The sequence below is a fragment of the Xiphophorus maculatus genome, chromosome 19, assembly GCF_002775205.1.
Source record: "Xiphophorus maculatus strain JP 163 A chromosome 19, X_maculatus-5.0-male, whole genome shotgun sequence".
Lineage (NCBI taxonomy): Eukaryota > Metazoa > Chordata > Actinopteri > Cyprinodontiformes > Poeciliidae > Xiphophorus > Xiphophorus maculatus.
Genome location: NC_036461.1, coordinates 5976264 through 5993037, shown reverse-complemented (window position 1 = coordinate 5993037; position 16774 = coordinate 5976264). Strand labels below are relative to the sequence as shown.

The following is a 16774-nucleotide window of genomic DNA, read 5'->3' as shown; positions in this document are numbered from 1 at the left end:
GCAGGTTATGTGTATAAACATAATATACAAAGATAAAGAAATAAATAGTACAAAATGAGAAATAAATAGACATCAGAAGATGGTTGCAGCGCCTGGAGATGTCGCAACAGAATTTACATTTATAACAAAGTGGTGTCAAGAGCAGAAGTTCTTATGCCTTTGAATTTAGTGCCATGATTGCCATTGGGTAAAAACAGTTTTTTAGGCGATTTGTCCTGGATTTTATTGCTCTGTATCTCTTGCCTGATGGCAGCAGCTGGAAGAGACCATGGCCAGGGTGTGAAGAGTCATTTAAAATGTCCAAAACTTTCTTGTGGAGCCTGGAAGTGTAAATCTGTTCCATAGTGGGGAGGGGGCAGCCTATGGTTCTCTCTGCTGCCCCAACAACCCTCTGGAGCGCCTTCTTGTCCACAGATGTGCTGCTGCCGTACCAGACACACAGACCGTACGTGAGCACACTCTCTATGGAGCAGTGATAGAAGGCCTGCAGCAGGTCTGAGGGGAGACGGTTCTTCTTGAGTATTCTCAGAAAGTACAGTCTCTGCTGTGCTTTCTTCAACAGCTCCTTGGTGTTGGTGCTCCAGGTTAGCTTGTCCTCCAACTCCATGCCCAGAAACCTGAACACTGGGACCCTCTCCACACAGGTCCCACTGATGGTGAGAGGCTGGATGTCCGTTTTGTTCTTCCTGAAGTCGATCACCAGCTCCTTTGTTTTGGAGTTGTTGAGGAGCAGGTTATTGACTTTGCACCACTCTGACAGCCGCTTCACCTCATCCCTGTACTCCAGCTCCCCCTTCCCGCCTGAGATGAGACCAACAACAGTCGTGTCATCTGCAAACTTTATGATCTTGTTGCTGAGGTGGTTGGAGACACAGTCATGAGTGTAGAGGGTGTAGAGAAGTGGGCTGAGCACGCAACCCTGTGGCGATCCAGTGTTCAGGCTCAGAGCAGTGGAGGTGTGGGGGCCCAGTCTGACCCTCTGGGAGCGACCTGTTAGGAAGTCCAGGATCCAACTGCAGGTGGCTGATGGGAGCCCAAGGTTTGCTAGCTTGGACACCAGACATTTTTCCAATGTTTTAAGTGGAACAAGTGGGAATTTTGATAAGTTTATACTACCACTCACTCCTTTTTAAACATATTACAAAAATGATGACATTATGCTTCATGCTGTGTTTTTTTTGTACTTATTCAAAAAATAAACAAAAAAATAATAATCTGCCACTGAAATTAGTTCTTTTGATTCAATTTAAAAATACTTAATTGATGCAAAAAGAGAAATTAAATGTTGTAACTCATTAATTCAAATTAAAAGCATTGATCTACTCCAATCTGAACGCCGCAACAATAACTCTATATCTTGCTAAAAAGTTAGAAGTTAGTTTTGTCTTTTTTCAATCGGATTAAGATTCACTAGATAAAAAATACTTTGTAATATTTTGTGCTTTTTGAGTGTAGCTCATTAGTAATGAGTGACAAAAGTGAAGAAAGGAACATCTGCGTGCTGTGATTATCGTTTTTGCAGCAAACAAAACTGTAGGAACCTTCTGCCAATCAGAGAGGCTTATCGGAACTCTTTAGCCAATCAGAGAGGCTTATTGGAACCTTTTAGCCAATCAGAAGCAAGTCAGGTGTTTTGAAATCTCTGTGCTACAAATCAGAGTCCAAGGCGTTGTCTAGCATCAAGTAACCACATTTAAAGCCTTAACAAGCGCTTCAAACGTCATTTATTCACATAAAAACATTTTCAGTCTTTCACTTTGACTCTCTAGGTTTGATTTATTCATTTTTGCATTTTCCTCTCACATTTAAAAAAAAAAAAAAGTCCAAATGTACATATCAGGACTTTTGCAAACCTCATTAGCACAGGATGCACATGCAGTGTTGATAACTGTTAAATATGTAGTTGGAGACCGGCTGCAGCTGTAGCTCCGTACTTCTCGTTTCTTACAGAAAGACGGCAAACAAAAAAACCTGCATCTCAAACTGAAATGTAACCGATGGTAACGCAAAGTCGGCCCGTGCTGGCTCAGGTCTCCAACGAGGAATTGTGTATATATTGATTTGAGTCCAAAACATTCAGATCGCTTGTGGTTTTTTTAATAGTTTGTCACATTTTGGTGGTTGTTGAAGGTCTGTGTGTTTTTACTGTAGTGAAGAACACTGTGTGCTCGTCTTTGTCATAAAACTCTCACTGAGAATGTGTGCTATAAAACAAAAAGATTGTGTTTAGGACGTTTTTCATAAATGTTATGCATTAAGGACATTTATTTTTAGCTGTAGATGATGTGAGGATGTTTCCTCTCTGCTTTGCATTGATAGAGCTGCCAAGCAGAAAAGTATTTTCTTTTTTTTTTTCTCCAGCAAGTTGCTTCATGGGGAAAAAATGCAAAACTCCAGATTCTTCCCCGTCTTCATGTTTGGTAGCTTTTAATAATTATTTTTCCAGGCCAGTGTTCCACTGAGTCCCAGGCGTTTTGCTCTGTGCTGTAGAGGAGTCAGTGCCTTTTATTGGAGGAGTGACTTTGATGTCTATGCAAGCTCTTTTCTACCACCTAACCAGCATGCATCAGATAGTAATTTGAAAACCCATGTAGCTCGTTTTGTGTACAGTGTTATTTAGCAGCTTTTTAAAAAGAAAAATAACGAAAAAATCAACCATCGGATGGATGTGTGTTGAATTGTAACAGGTACATTGTACTTGTATGCTACCGTTAGATACCTTGTTTGTAGATTTATAAGTTGCATTTAGTTTCACTGAATCTATTTTTCTACTGTTGCCTCAGAAGGTGCATCACAGTGGTCAACTTCTCAAAATAAACACTTTAATATGACTGGGCTGTTTTTTTGTTCTTGTTTCACCATTAAAATGTTATGTGAAAGGAAATGATCATATCTGGAAAAACATAGAAAAATATTACCTACAGAAATGCATGTTCTGGGTTACTGTCATTTTTCAGGTACAGCTCTACTTCACCTTTAATCTTTTTACAAATAATTTCATACTTTTGTCAAATATCCTCTATGTGAGCGGGTTTTCTACTGATCCTTGAACAGGCTGATAGGTTTATGGCCTATAAAAAACATGTTAAATACATTTTTTGCACAAAATCATTCTTAAATAATAAGATTTTAATCTTCTAAAGTGCTGTTTTAGGGCATTTTGTCTCTTTAAATCTAATTAAGCAGCTTCTGGCCACTCCCCCAACTCAACGTTTACACTAGCACATGAAAATGGCTACAGGGATCCTAATTATACAACCTTATCCGGATGGTAAGTCAATAACAAAGCCCTTGTCTTTTCCAGCAGTGATTATTATTCTATATAGCCCATAAAGTGGCAACACCAGCTAGCCAAACGCGATGGAATTCAGTTTGGGTTGCTAGGTAACGGGCTGGGCTATGCTGGGGTTGCTAGGTAACGGCGCAGTCCGCTTCCATTGTGACTTAACATTCGGGAAGGTTTTGAAACGGCTCATTTTATAAGCAAAAAGAAAACTTTTTCTCAAAACTGGGTGATGACGCATTTTTCCGACTTTTACGTCATTGGCTTCTACACTAGAGGAGGTCAGACTGGATGTAAACGAGGGTTTAAAGGACCTTAAATAATTATAAATAATCCAAGCAGTCTTTCCTACAGAACCAGCAGTCGATGCTCATCAAAAAACTGTTTCATTAGCTTTGTTTTCTTTTTATTAGCTTCGATCGTCTTGTTATGAACTTGTGACGATTTCGGTTGAATAAACTACAAATTATGTGCGCCAACAGCCTGTAGTTCGCCTAATATTCGAGGTTTAAAGAAGCAAAATGTTGAGTAATGTAAGAGGGTAAAAATGTGGAGATTTCTTAATTTATTTTAACACATTTCTATAAATTTAATTCATCAGTACTGTTGAAATTTATAAAATATCCACATCCTTCTTAAAGTAACAGTAACACCATTATATTAAGGAGAACATGCATGCAGAGCAAATTCTTTCTTTGCAGTTTATGCAAGAGTTGAGAGCGCAGAGCAGCTTCTTGTCTCAGCTTGTCTGATCGCTGCAGGGTCTGAAGCTCCTGCAGATGTGTCCGCATCTCCCTCAGCATCTCTGCACTCCCTGCAGCCTGCTCTCTGCTCTATTGTTTTGGCCTTTAACAAGACTCTGCACTTCCTCGTTAGTTTGTTTGCCAGAGGAATTCCTGTTTTCAGCTTCCTGTGGAACATAAAAACACCTGATGAAACATCGACTCAAACACTCAACAGTGATCATATCCATCTGAAGAGCTTTTTCTAGTCTGATTTTTACCCTGAGGAATAGGAGGTACAAGACGACAAAAGCAAGTTATCTCGGCTCACAGCTCCACCTGGTGGCAAGCTGTGGTATAGAAGTTAATGTTATGTATTAAATAGGAATGATGTCAGTTTGCTTCTTCGCCAGTTTACATTAAATCTGCAGTATGCAACTTTTGTAAAAAAAAAAACAAAAGTAAATAAATAAAATAAATAATAAAATAAATAAAAAGGATGATCTGCCTTCTCTCAGTGCTAACTAGAAACAACCAATCAGAGCCAGTCTTAATTCTTGTCTCTGCTTTTCCCTATCAGCAAATCTTGTTTTGAACAGTAATACTAGTTAGTATAGCTAACGCTGATGGCGGATAAACGGTTTTCTTGTAACCATAAGTTGTTTCTCCGCCATTAGCGTATTTAGCAGCAAGTATGACATTGATTGACAGCGTTAAGCCCCTCCTCCTGGTTCTAATTGGTTGCTTTTGACTATTTTTCAGACAACTCGATCTTTTCACAGATTATCTGTCACTTAATAAACTCTCACCACATGGTGACAGTTTTGACAAATATGTTCAAAAAATACTTTTTATAAAAGTAAAAACTGCACCTTTAAGGCTGCTGTATGTAACTTTTACAAAAATATGTTGGTTTTTTACATGTCTATTAAAACTGTCACCATCTTGTGACAGATTGTTAAGTGACAGATATGCTGTGAAAAGATTGAGTAGTTTAAAGAAATGCACCGTTTCCAGTCAAAAACAACCAATCAGAATAAGGAGGAGGGTCTTAGTGCTGTCAATCATGCCTGTGTACATGCTGCTGAATGTGCTAATAGCGTAGCAAGAACTCACTGTTCCAGGAAAACCATTTATCGGTGATTAGCTTGCATTAGCAGTTGTTGCAGGCTACGTCGTGGTGAACCAGCTGTGGCGTAGCAAAGAGCTAGTGGAGGGTACACAAGAGTGATTGACCGCGCTAATACCCTGATCCTGGCTCTGATTGGTTGTTTCTGACTGAGTGGTGTATTTCTGCAGTTAATACTGGGAAAAAGTAGAGGAGTTAAATTTTTTTTAATCTGTCCTATACCATCATGAGACTTTGATAATTTCAACAAATATGTGAAAAACATGTTTTATAAAAGTTAAATAATGCAGCTTTAAGTCATTGATATATACAGCAGTTTTATAACAACTGAAGCTAACATAATTATTGACTGTGCTATAAAATGACACTATGTGCCTAAAATACATAATTATTGAATCAGATCAGGTTTATGGGTGTTGGTTCCAACATAATAAGAAAAGGAACATAATTACTCAAAAATCAATCAATCAATCAATCAATCAATCAATCAATCAATCAATCAATCAATCAATCAGTCAATCAGTCAATCAATCAATCAATCAATCAATCACTCAATTTTGGTAAATTGTCCACATTAAACACAGAAAACAACAAAGAAGAAAATAAAACAACAATAAACAAACCCATAATTTACCAAGAAAGGAACAGGCTGAAGCCAAGCTTATTCTTGCTTGCCCTATTTTTATACCTAATAACCAAGTTATCTTCACAATACACATATAAATCTACATAACAGCGTAAGATTTTATCATTTTACATTTTAAAGCTCTTCCTTTGATTCTTCTTTTAGAAACTCTAACAACCCATAAACCTGCAGATCAGCAGATTTCTGATTACCTGTGAAAGAGCTTTACCAGTGAGAAGATTTTTAAAACTATTCAGTACTTTACTGTCTCTTTACGAGACAGTAAAGGGAAGACAGGATTGCAGAAATACAGATTCCCCTTCTTACTTCTCATTAATACTCTCACTGCCTGCAGTGCTTTGAAGAAGCAGAAGATTTTTTCAGATATTTGGTGCAACATTCTGTAAAATAAAGAATGACAAAAATCCACAGTTGAACTAAGAATGTGGAGTTAAAAGAAGGAACTAAAATTAGATTCAAACATCTTCTGTCTTGTTTAATGTGAAAAAGCAGAAACTTTACAAACTTTATAAACTGGACTTCACTGCATCTTACAATGAATGTAATGGACTTTTAATCTTTCTACAAATTTGGTTTAAATTTTCTGTTTTTTTCTTTTTTGGTGCCTTGAAATTGTATTCTGAAAATAAACTAAATTGTACTAAACATAACTTAAACTATAAACTAGTTGGGTATAACTTACAAGTTAAAGAATAAGAGGAAGCAAATGCCGTTTATACTTAAAAAAACACATATTTTTAGTGTGGTACGTAGAAAAATTTGGTTAAATTAAATCTAAAACTAAACGTTTTTATCTATTTTATTTATTTCAAAACATCGCCAATGACCCAGTTTTCCAGCAGGTGGCGTTATTGTTCCATAACAGCTCTTTAAGGTTATCCTCTATGTTCCACTATCGCTTTTACTGAGTCTCATCTACATATTTAACAGCTAACTTTCTCCGTTTGTTTGTTTACGTCCTGTTTAAGTTTTCGAAAAGCAGATAAACCAAAACATGTCGACCTTATAATGGGAGTTTTAGGGGTATATTTTTTATTATATAGCATAAGTATGTTGATAAGATAAAGAGAAAGGTAACCATTACAGTACAGGCAGATTGTGTGAACTCAGATCGACCTGATAGAGGTTTTATTTCTGAGCTGACAGTAAACGCAGCAGAAGGTCCCAGTTTCTTTTTTCACCCAAAAAGTTTACACAAATAAAAGTAGCACCACTTCAATATGTTTTTACTCAAGTAAAAATAAAAAGCAGCCGTCCAAGAAATTACTCAACAGTAAAAAAGTATTTGGCAAAAAGTCTACTGAAGTATTGAGTAGATCATGTTTTTTAATATTACATAATCGCTGGAGTTTGACACCTGTGATTCATTCAGTGGGTAGAAAATCCAGAAATTTTACTCAAGAAATACTTCATAATAAAATTACTCTACTAAAAGTAAAAAGTACAGTGTAGTAAAAATACTCGTGAGAAAAACAAAAGTTACTCAAGTAAATGTAACTGAGTAAATTGTTACTAGTTACTATCCAACTCTGCTTTTATGGACATTAAGCTTGGCAAAAAAAATAAAAATAAAAATAAGACCAGGTTGGAGTTAGAAATATGACAGAGGAGTCTTTCTATCTATGAAACCAAACAAAACATTTTCAAACTAAAGAAGGGAATCTGGTTTGATATTATTGGAGCAGGAGGACCCGGGGTGTGCGCGGTCAGCTCCCAGGATTTTGTCATTTCCGTGCCGTCAGTGAAGGCAGCAGCAGGACCCAGGGTGTGTGCAGTGAGTCAAGCTGACAGAGGGAGACAGGGAGAGGGAAACACGGGGAACATCTGTGCCTGGTTCCGCCGTGTCCGTCTTCGGTCTCCTCGGGTCTCTCTGCGGTCTTCGGACCGGATCATGGACCGGTCTCTGAGCTAGTTCCCGAGGAAAACACGGACCGACCCCCGGAGCTAAACCTGCAGGTTGGTTAGCGGTGCGGTCCTCCCTAACTGGTCTAGTCAGTTAGTTTATCCGCTGGTTAGCAGCTGGCTGTCGGCTGTGTGATCTTCTCACGCAGCGAGGACGAGCATCTGAGGTTCGGATAAGCGGGTTTCAGCGTGGGGAAGCAGCTAGCTAAAGTTAGCTTCTCAGAGTCACAACAGCTAGCCTGCTAGCGTTAGCCGTTAGCAGCGGAGGGAATGAGCGTGCGCGCGCGCGTGTCCAGACACCCAGCATATAAAAGCAGAAAGCTCCTCCTGCGTGGGTCAGGAGTGTTAGGTCCACTCCTCCCGGGACTGATTGTTGGTGGTTATCCCCGCCCGTGTGGTTGGTTGGCTGGCCGCTGACTTCCTGCCCCGTCCCCGCAGGTGGAGCCTCCATCATCTTCACCATCATCTCCGCCAGTTCCGCCCAGAGGAGCCCGAGCAGCGCAGCCAGGATGCAGACCTTCCTGAGGGGTCGCCGGGTGGGATACTGGCTCAGCGAGAAGAAGATGAAGAAGCTGAACTTCCAAGCCTTCGCGGATCTCTGCAGGTTGGTGGTTCTGTTGGGATGGTTTGGGTCTGATACCGGGTGGTGGGGCAGGAGGTTGGAACCAACTGAAGAGTCTGGAAATCTTCTGGTTCCTCTCAGCTTCACACATGGTGGCATTTCATTTTTTGTTTCATTTTATTATAATTTTTTATACTTTTTTTGCAGTGTTTTTTATTATTATGAATGTATTAATTTTTTACACCTGGTGGAATTTTATTAAATTAATTATCTTTATTTTTTATTTTTAAATGTACTGATTTATTTTTATTTTTTATACAATTATTCTTACACAGTGCTGTTAATTAATATTTTACAAGCATTTTATTTAATTTTTTTATCCATAGTGTCATTTTATTCATTTATTTTACACTTTTTATTTTAGTTTTATTTTATTTATTTTTTACAGATTTTAGCACCTTATTTAACTACATGTTTTATTTATTTATTACACATGGTGTGTTTATTTAGTTTTATTTTTCTTACACCTCATATGTTATTTTCATTTTTCAATTATTTTTATTTTTTTTGCATAGTGGTGTTTTATTTATTAAATATTTTTTACAGGTGGGAGTTTTGTTTATCTAGTTTCATACTTTTTGATGATTTTTAAAAAAATTTATTTATTTAATGTATAAATAAATGAATGTTGTTTATTTTTCTTTACACACTGTGGTGTTTCAAACTTTCAGCTGCCACCAAAGCAAACTAATTCCAAGAATAACCCCAAACCTTTTCCTTTTCTGGCCTCTCTTACATTCAACCTATAACTTTTTCTTTAATTTCCACTCTTGTGAAGTTGCATTTTAATGCTTTTCCATCTAAATGGCTGCAGATTGAAATCAGTCCTGACTCCATGAGGAAATCCTCACTCTTTATTTTCCATTTAATCTCTCCCAAAGCTTCTCCGTCTTCTCTCTGGTTCTCCTGTTACACGTCTCTGATTTGTGAACAGTTCCAACGTTGCAGCTTGGCGTTAAATCCATTATTTAAACTGCAGTATTTTGAAAGTCAGAAGATAATATCCAGAGGGAAGCAACAGTAGGGGAGTTTCTTGTCGAGGCTTGATTCCTGTGCGTTATTAATGGACTGTGTTTTTCTGGAGAGTTTCCACCAGTAACGGTGCGTTCACTGGTACAAAGAGCGCTGTGATTTTCTTGGATAAGTTCAACTGATTGTCAGTTGGAATAAGGAAGGGCAGGGCAACGCCTCCATTATCTCCTGTCACAAACATGGCTGAAGGGCTTTTGCTGCATATCTGAGCTGTGGGATTCCTAAAAAACGAGACCGACGACGTTTCGTTTGTCATGTGAAGCGGTGTTTTTCTCCGCCGGGGATGCTCCCTAAGCAGGTCGCAGGTCAGGAGTGCTGAGTGTGTTCTCACCTTTCCTGCGGTGGCGGTGTTGACCTGATTGTACCAGCTCAGATTATCTGAACGTAATCCAACAAACACAATTTTAATCTCCTCATAAACGCCCCACAAACACCTTCTGCCTTCATCCAAATCTCCCCTGCAGCATTGAGGAGTAACTATTACATTTACCCGAGTAACTTTTTGGGAAAAAATTACTTTTAGGAGTATTTTTACTTCACTGTGTTTTTAAATTTTGGATAAATTATGAAATATCACTACACACACCTGCAGTTTTATTTTGAATAAATCTGATTTAGAAAAACTGTTTCTTTTGCCTGCTTTAATGCAGGCAAAATTGAGATTAATAATACAGTTTTTATCTACTCTTCTCAGTCTGCTGCCCATAGACACAGACTGAACAATGTTAGAAATGAATCTTAGCCGGCTTTGTCTCTTTTGACCTAAAAACCGTGTTTGAAATGTTTCTGTCACCAGTTTAACTGCCTCCACTCATTGAAACTCTTCTTCAGGTTCTTCTCTCTGAACCGAGAAAGTTAAGCAACAACTTATCTGCAGGAGGAAGGAAATGATTCGACTGATAACAATCTGATGTGTCTGGATATCTGCAGTAGACTCAGTTTTTTTTGTTGTTGTTTTTTGTTTAAATCACAGGAAGATTTTCCAGTTTTAGTCGTTCTTGTCTTCGTCTTTTCTGGGTCCTGTCTGTTGCAGCTGCAGGTAAATCCTGCAGGTCAGGAGCAGCTGCCTGCTTTCTGTCTGCGGTGTTCGCTGCAGATCCGACGGCCTTCGGCGCAGTCGAGTCTGAATGTTTGATTAAAATGGTTCTAATCTTGACAAGGTCGCTGGGTTTTTCTTTAACAGGGTTGATGAGATTAAACCTGGTCAAACCCGCACACGTTAAATCACGACAGCGGATGTAAACATTTAAACTTGTTTCTGTCAATAAAACACCAGATTACTGCAGGCGGTTACTAGGTACGCCATTATCCTCGCTCAAGGTTGAGGGTTGAGTAAATACAGAGTTCAGTGTTCAAGTCAATATTCCATTTATAAAATGGGAAATGTTTCCCTGCACTGCAAAAACACAAAATCTTACCAAATATTTTGGCCTAATTTTTGACCAAATATGTTAGTGCACTTAAAATACAACAAAACCAACTTACAAGTCACTTTTCAGCAAGTTGTAAGAGCTGCTTTTATGCAAATAATTCCTTAATATTGATTTTAAAAAGTGCTTGTTCTACTGGCAGATTATTTCATTTATAACAAGGGGAAAATGTCTTGTAATAAATAAAATAATCTGCCAGTACAAGCTCTTATAACTTGCTGAAAAGTGATTTGAAAGTTAGTTTTGTATTATTTTAAGTTAGTTACTTGGTAAAGTTTTATGTTTTTACAGTGTGTGTAATAAGTAATAAACCAGATCTGCAACCTGCGGCTCCTAATGACCTTTAGCTTAAAATAAGGAATGAAAAGTTTAAAAATATAGATATAATTAAGAAAATGCAGTTCAGTTGTTTTTTTATTGCATTTATAAATAAGAATGACACTAAAAAGTGCCAATAATGTTCTATATCTTTCATATTTTTTTATTAAACTGAAAACTTTGTTTAAATATTTTTGTGACATGCCCATCTAAATAAAATGTTGGTTCTGCACAAATAATATATTTCCTGCTTTAAATTTTAATAAAAAATTACAAATGGTCTTTTTCCAAAACCAAACAAACAAACAAAAGAACTTGAGGGTCTAAATAAGTTTTTATCAAAAATGGTTCTTCGGATGGCTGTGGAAAAGTTTTAGCCAAGTTTTCTTTGAAGAATTGTTTTAATTCAGCCATGTTAGAAAATTTTTCAGCGTTAATGCCTTTCTGTGTTGGAAAAAATAAAATAAAAAAATTCACAGTTGTGGTGTTTCCCTTAATAAAAGAAACAATTAAAATCACACATGAGTAAGTTTACCTTGTCTCTAAAACATGATCCTCCAGCTACTTCCTGTTGTTTTCTTCTTCATAGTTTTCATCAGTAGTAACACCCAGTTGTTGGTCATGTGACTAATGTAATGCGAAAAGTGTTTCCATTAGTTGCGAGAAACTAATTTCAATAGGCCCACAAAAAAATACTGCATTCTAGTGCCAAAACTTTTGATCCAAAACTTTTTAAAAAAAAAATTGCTATGTTTCCATTGATTTTGAAATGACAAATTTCGCAATTATATGGTCAATGGAAGAAGATGCTTTCTAAACCCTTTAGCCTACTTCGTGTTGTCAGACAAGTTCTGCTTTGGTGATTATTTGAATCTACAGTAACCTGGATGTGAAACTGAACTCTTCTATTCAAAATAAAACGTGGTTAATCATGAGATACTTCATGATTTGACAACAGGGGAACAAATTTTTCACATGTGGCCATGTTGGTTTTAGTAAACTAAATAATCTTAATAAAACGTGTTTGATGATCTGAAACGTTTTATGTGATGGTAAAAAGCAGAAACGGAGGAAATACTTTTTCTGACGGGAGACTTTTCTCCCGGTTCCTCCAGATTTTCTCCCTCTGCCTCTTTAACAATGCATCAGAGCGAAGTGATCTCCATATCTGAGGTGGGTTGAAACTGAGGCTCCATTCACGCCACATGAAACCCGCCAGCTGCAGGATTAAATATCTGCATTGTTGCAAAGCTGTGAATGGCCACGCTGCTGTTACCATGGCGCTGTAAATCAAGCTGGACCGGCTGAGCCGTACCAAGGCTCGACCGGTTTTCAGTTCCTCTCACCTGCAAATGTGTGAGCTACGGATACAAGTTATCGATTAATGAGTTGATATAAAGTTGATTGATAAATTACAATTAATTGATAGGCGACGATTTTCTTAAAAACTTGTGTTTTCAACAAGTAAGAGTAACGATACTTCATAATAGAATTACTCAAGTAAAAGTAAAAGTACAGCGGAGTAAGAATACTTGTAAAAGTAAATGTTTTTCAAAAAAGTTACTCAAATGTTGAGTAAATGTAACAACTCAACTCATCTTTCTATAACGGCTAAATTTTACACAAATAATAAAAAAAAACATCATTTGTCCTCTGTATCAAATACTGAAAATTCTAGTTTTCTTACCTTATTAAACATAAAACATAACAGAACAGGAACCTCTTAGGTTGCCGAATGAAAAAATAAAACATGAAAACAATAAAATATTAAAACTCCCCGTGAATAGAGATGATTACACAGAAAGTCTGTTGTTGCTCTTGGAGGAAAGTTAAAACTTGGCTCCATGAAGTGTGTTATTAACTCGCGGCTCTCAGAATCAACCGTGCTCCGTTATTTCCTCCGCTTTTCTGTCACCACATCTTCGTAGCAGAAAAAGTCATGTTTGAATGAAAAGTTGACGTTTTTTCCTCACGTAGCGTTTTTAAAGTGAAACTTAAGGAGCTTGTTGCGTGTTTATACTTCAAATAGAACCGCATGAAGTCCAGTTTGCATCCCACACTGGACTCTGTTGTACCTGATGTACCATTCAGTTAATAACTTTTATTGGCATCACATGACATTGATGTTTATATGGGTGACATAATTATGGTAATAAATTATATTTGACTCGTTTTAGAATAAAACTAATGACATTTTCTTTTTCTTTTTTTCAGGAAAAGGGGAATAGAAGTCGTACAGGTACGTGATCTGTATCTTTTTGTTCAACTTTTGTTTGTTTTGTCTGATTTAATTGATGATTTGATTCTGCTGTGTGACGTGTAAGCAGCTCCTGATGAGGAGGAGAGTATTAATCCGTGTTAAAACATCAGTTCTTCAAACTGACAGATTATCGGCACTGATATTGGTGTTGAAAGGGCTTATTCTCTTTATCTCCTACATATTCAGCAGTAATTAGATCCTGGTAAACTGATGGAAGTAAAGAATGAAGTTATGAATGATTAACTGAACACAGCAGCCAGTCTGCAGCCGAAGAGGAACCCCGACTCTTGTCTTCATTTTTTTCTTCTTGAGGGAGTTTGGAGTTTCCTACGTTGTTTTCATCCCTTCCTGAAAGTTATTTTCTTCTTCCCGCTGTTGCGATTATATAAAAGGATTCAACAAGTTCTGGGAACGGTCCCAAAGTAAGCAGTGCTTTGTTTCCAAGTCTCTTCTGGGAGACAGCGGGTCCGAAACTCGGACGATGGGAGACTGACGTTTAATCTACCTGTTGTCCACTGAATCCGTTGTCTTTACCAAAGATCTGCAACCTGCAGCTCTCCTGACCGTCCGAATGTAATAAAGAATTAACAAAAATTTAATATAAATGTAGTTAAAAAATGCAGCTTAGCTGTTTTAAATTTTTTAATTGCATTTCTGCAAAAGATTGAAACTAAAAAGTGGCAGAAATGTTTGCAGATCTATTTTACTACTTATTAGATAGAAAACATTGTGCTTTATAAAAAATATTATGTAGAACTGAAGTGATTAATTAGATTAATCGTGATTAATTGATTGTTGAAATAACATCAACTGATGAAGTAATCGATTAATCATTAACGGCAGTATGCAGACTTTGGTTAGTGAAAAAAAAGCTGAAAGTACAACATATCCAGTGTAGCAATTAATCCAAAACTGTAAGAAATAAATATACATTTTGCTCTTAAGATAAAAAACTACTTTTGTCTATAAATATGTTTATATGTAAATATGTTTCACTCAGAATTCCTCAAGTGGGATAGTTTTAGCTTCACCTGGTTCAAACTTTGTAAAGAAAAACTCTCATTAAGAACCTTTTGCTACTGAATTATCAGTCAGTAATAGAAATAAAATAGACGACAGATCAGCCCTTAGCAGAAAGGACAAATATTAGAAGTATTTTTTAGTTGCAGATGCATCTTTTGCTATAAATAATCAAGTGTTCACTAAAGAAATTCTGTTTTATTTCATTTTAGGCAATAAAATGTAATTTTTAGTATTTAAAAATTGAATTTATTTGCATATTTAAATATTGTATAAAATAGGCTTAAGTGGTTAAAATTCATTTAAAAAATTGATTAATAATTAGTGAAATAATCGTTAGTATTACAGGTATTTCTAAAAGAACTAAATATTTACTGTGGTGTTTTTTTCATGACTATCTAAATAAAGCTTTGTGTTTAAATAAGGCGTGTCTTTGCCTCCATTCGTCAGGCCTGAAGATTTGTGTGTCAGAAACATTTCCTGACAGAAAGAGTTTGGGTCGCCGCCGGGTTAGCGGAGTAAGAGCAGGATGTTTACTGCAGATAAAACCCGTTTCTGTTTTGCTCATTCACGTTTCATTTGAAGCTTTAAAGACGGACGGTTTCACAGCTGCTGCGTTGACAGCCTTCAGAGGAAGCTGGTAGGAGATGATTTGTCTCTTTCAGTCTAATCAGCTGGCCTTGTCCCTGGAGAGAGACAGACCAGCTGACCCTGGCGGTGACGGCTCGACCCTGGAACAATAAGCAAACCACGGAAAAATAAATCCTTAAAGCAGCTCGTTTACCATCTTCATGTTTGGTTTTAGCCCAATAGAACATAATAAACACCGTTTATTGCTTTTAGACTGTTTTTGCTCTGCTAATGAAGAAAATAATCATCAGCAGAGTCAGAAATAAACCAAACAAACTTGACTGAATCAGGAAGGGAAACAATTGCAATTGAGATAATTTATCTCTGGGCTCTCACTTGTTAATATTAACCAGGTCTGCAACTAACATTTATTTTAGTAATCAATTATTCTGACGATTAATCAGTTTAATCTGAGTAAAAACTTTTCATTAAACCACTTAAGCTAATTCTATACTAATACTAGAAATTCTTTTAAAACATACTTTTAAAATGTATCTCTAATATTAGCATAATTTTCATTTTTTAAATAAGAAAATAAAGATTTTATTGCCTAAACAACATATCATTCCTCTAACTTGAGGACTTCTGGGAATAGCATATTTTCAAACAAAGGTGTTTTTTAAATCTTAAATGCAAAATGTGTGTATATTTAGTACAGTTTTGGCTTAATTACTGCTCTGATTATGTTGTTTTTTCATTAAGTGGTCTTTATTTGAGTCTGTTAATGATTAATTTAGTTGACAATTATCTAAATGATTGATTAATCACAATTAATTGTTTCAGATCTACACAGATCTCCAGTTATTTTTGACTGTCTCCGTGTGTGCAGATGGTTTTAGACCTGTTCTCTGTAAAACAACTTACAGGCAAAGGTTTATTTATCTTGTTTTGTATAATTTTGGCTTAATTACTGCTCTGAGTATGTTGTCAGCAAATGGCCTTTTTGAGGCTGTATACTCCAGTTACAGATTAATCGATTACTGAATTAGATGCCAATTGATTAATCATGGTTAATCTGATTAATCGTTTCAGTCCCTGTATTATCCAGTAGGTTTTATTGCCCCGGGGTGTTGGTTGTGGGTATGGTCTCACCCTTTCTTTGCCAAATCTGGCTTCCCCGGGGATCTCATTTTGTGTTTCCATTTCCAGTGTGGGAAAGCCGTCCACTTTGAGCCCCTCAGGACCGACACGGATAGAAACAAAAAAAGTTCTGGATGACTATCGGAAACACTCAGATCTTCCTGTTGCTTTCTACTTGTGTTTGCGTCCCGTTATTGCTGCCCCTGCAGCTCCTGAGTGCGTGGATCCATCCGTCATCCACACAGCAGCCTGTCGGTATGTCAGAGCTGATGAGATTAACTGTGCCGGCTTTGATCCGATATTCACTCACAGAGAGAGGACTTTTTATTGTTTCAGTCTGAGGAAACTCGTTACTCTAAGTGTTTAGAAAAGCAGTGATGATCTCTGACCGCGTTAGGCTTTCTGTGAGTGGTTTCTGGCTTCTTAGAGGGTTTTTTTGTTGAGAATCAGGTGATTAATGACATTTATCACTAGGACTTCATCATATATTGAATTGCAGTATCGATGTCTCCAACAATAGTAAAAAAAAGAATTCAAGAATAGAAAATACTGCAGGAATACAATACTTTCAATGGCATTTAGGCCTGTCGCAACTAGCAATAAAGCAATTAATGGAATGGTAAATTAAAACCAACTCAATCATTTTTATTTGCATGATTTATTGTTTTTCATTTTTATTTCTTTCTACCAAAAACTGGAT

The 16774-nt window shown here is 36.9% G+C and overlaps 1 protein-coding gene across 2 annotated transcripts in view; it reads left to right on the top strand.

Moving 5' to 3' along the window:
• Window positions 1-7515: 7515 nt before the first annotated feature.
• Window positions 7516-16774, top strand: part of itpk1 (inositol-tetrakisphosphate 1-kinase) — a 39311-nt gene continuing 30052 nt past the window's right edge. Inside the window, exons 1-3 of one of the 2 annotated variants that reach the window (XM_023353079.1) lie at window positions 7516-7736; window positions 8121-8286; window positions 13299-13323. In XM_023353079.1, the coding sequence (XP_023208847.1) occupies window positions 8192-8286; window positions 13299-13323 (120 nt within the window). In that variant the 5' untranslated portion in view covers window positions 7516-7736; window positions 8121-8191. The remainder of the gene's footprint in view (window positions 7737-8120; window positions 8287-13298; window positions 13324-16774) is intronic. The other variant, XM_005801108.2, reaches the window with a different exon arrangement.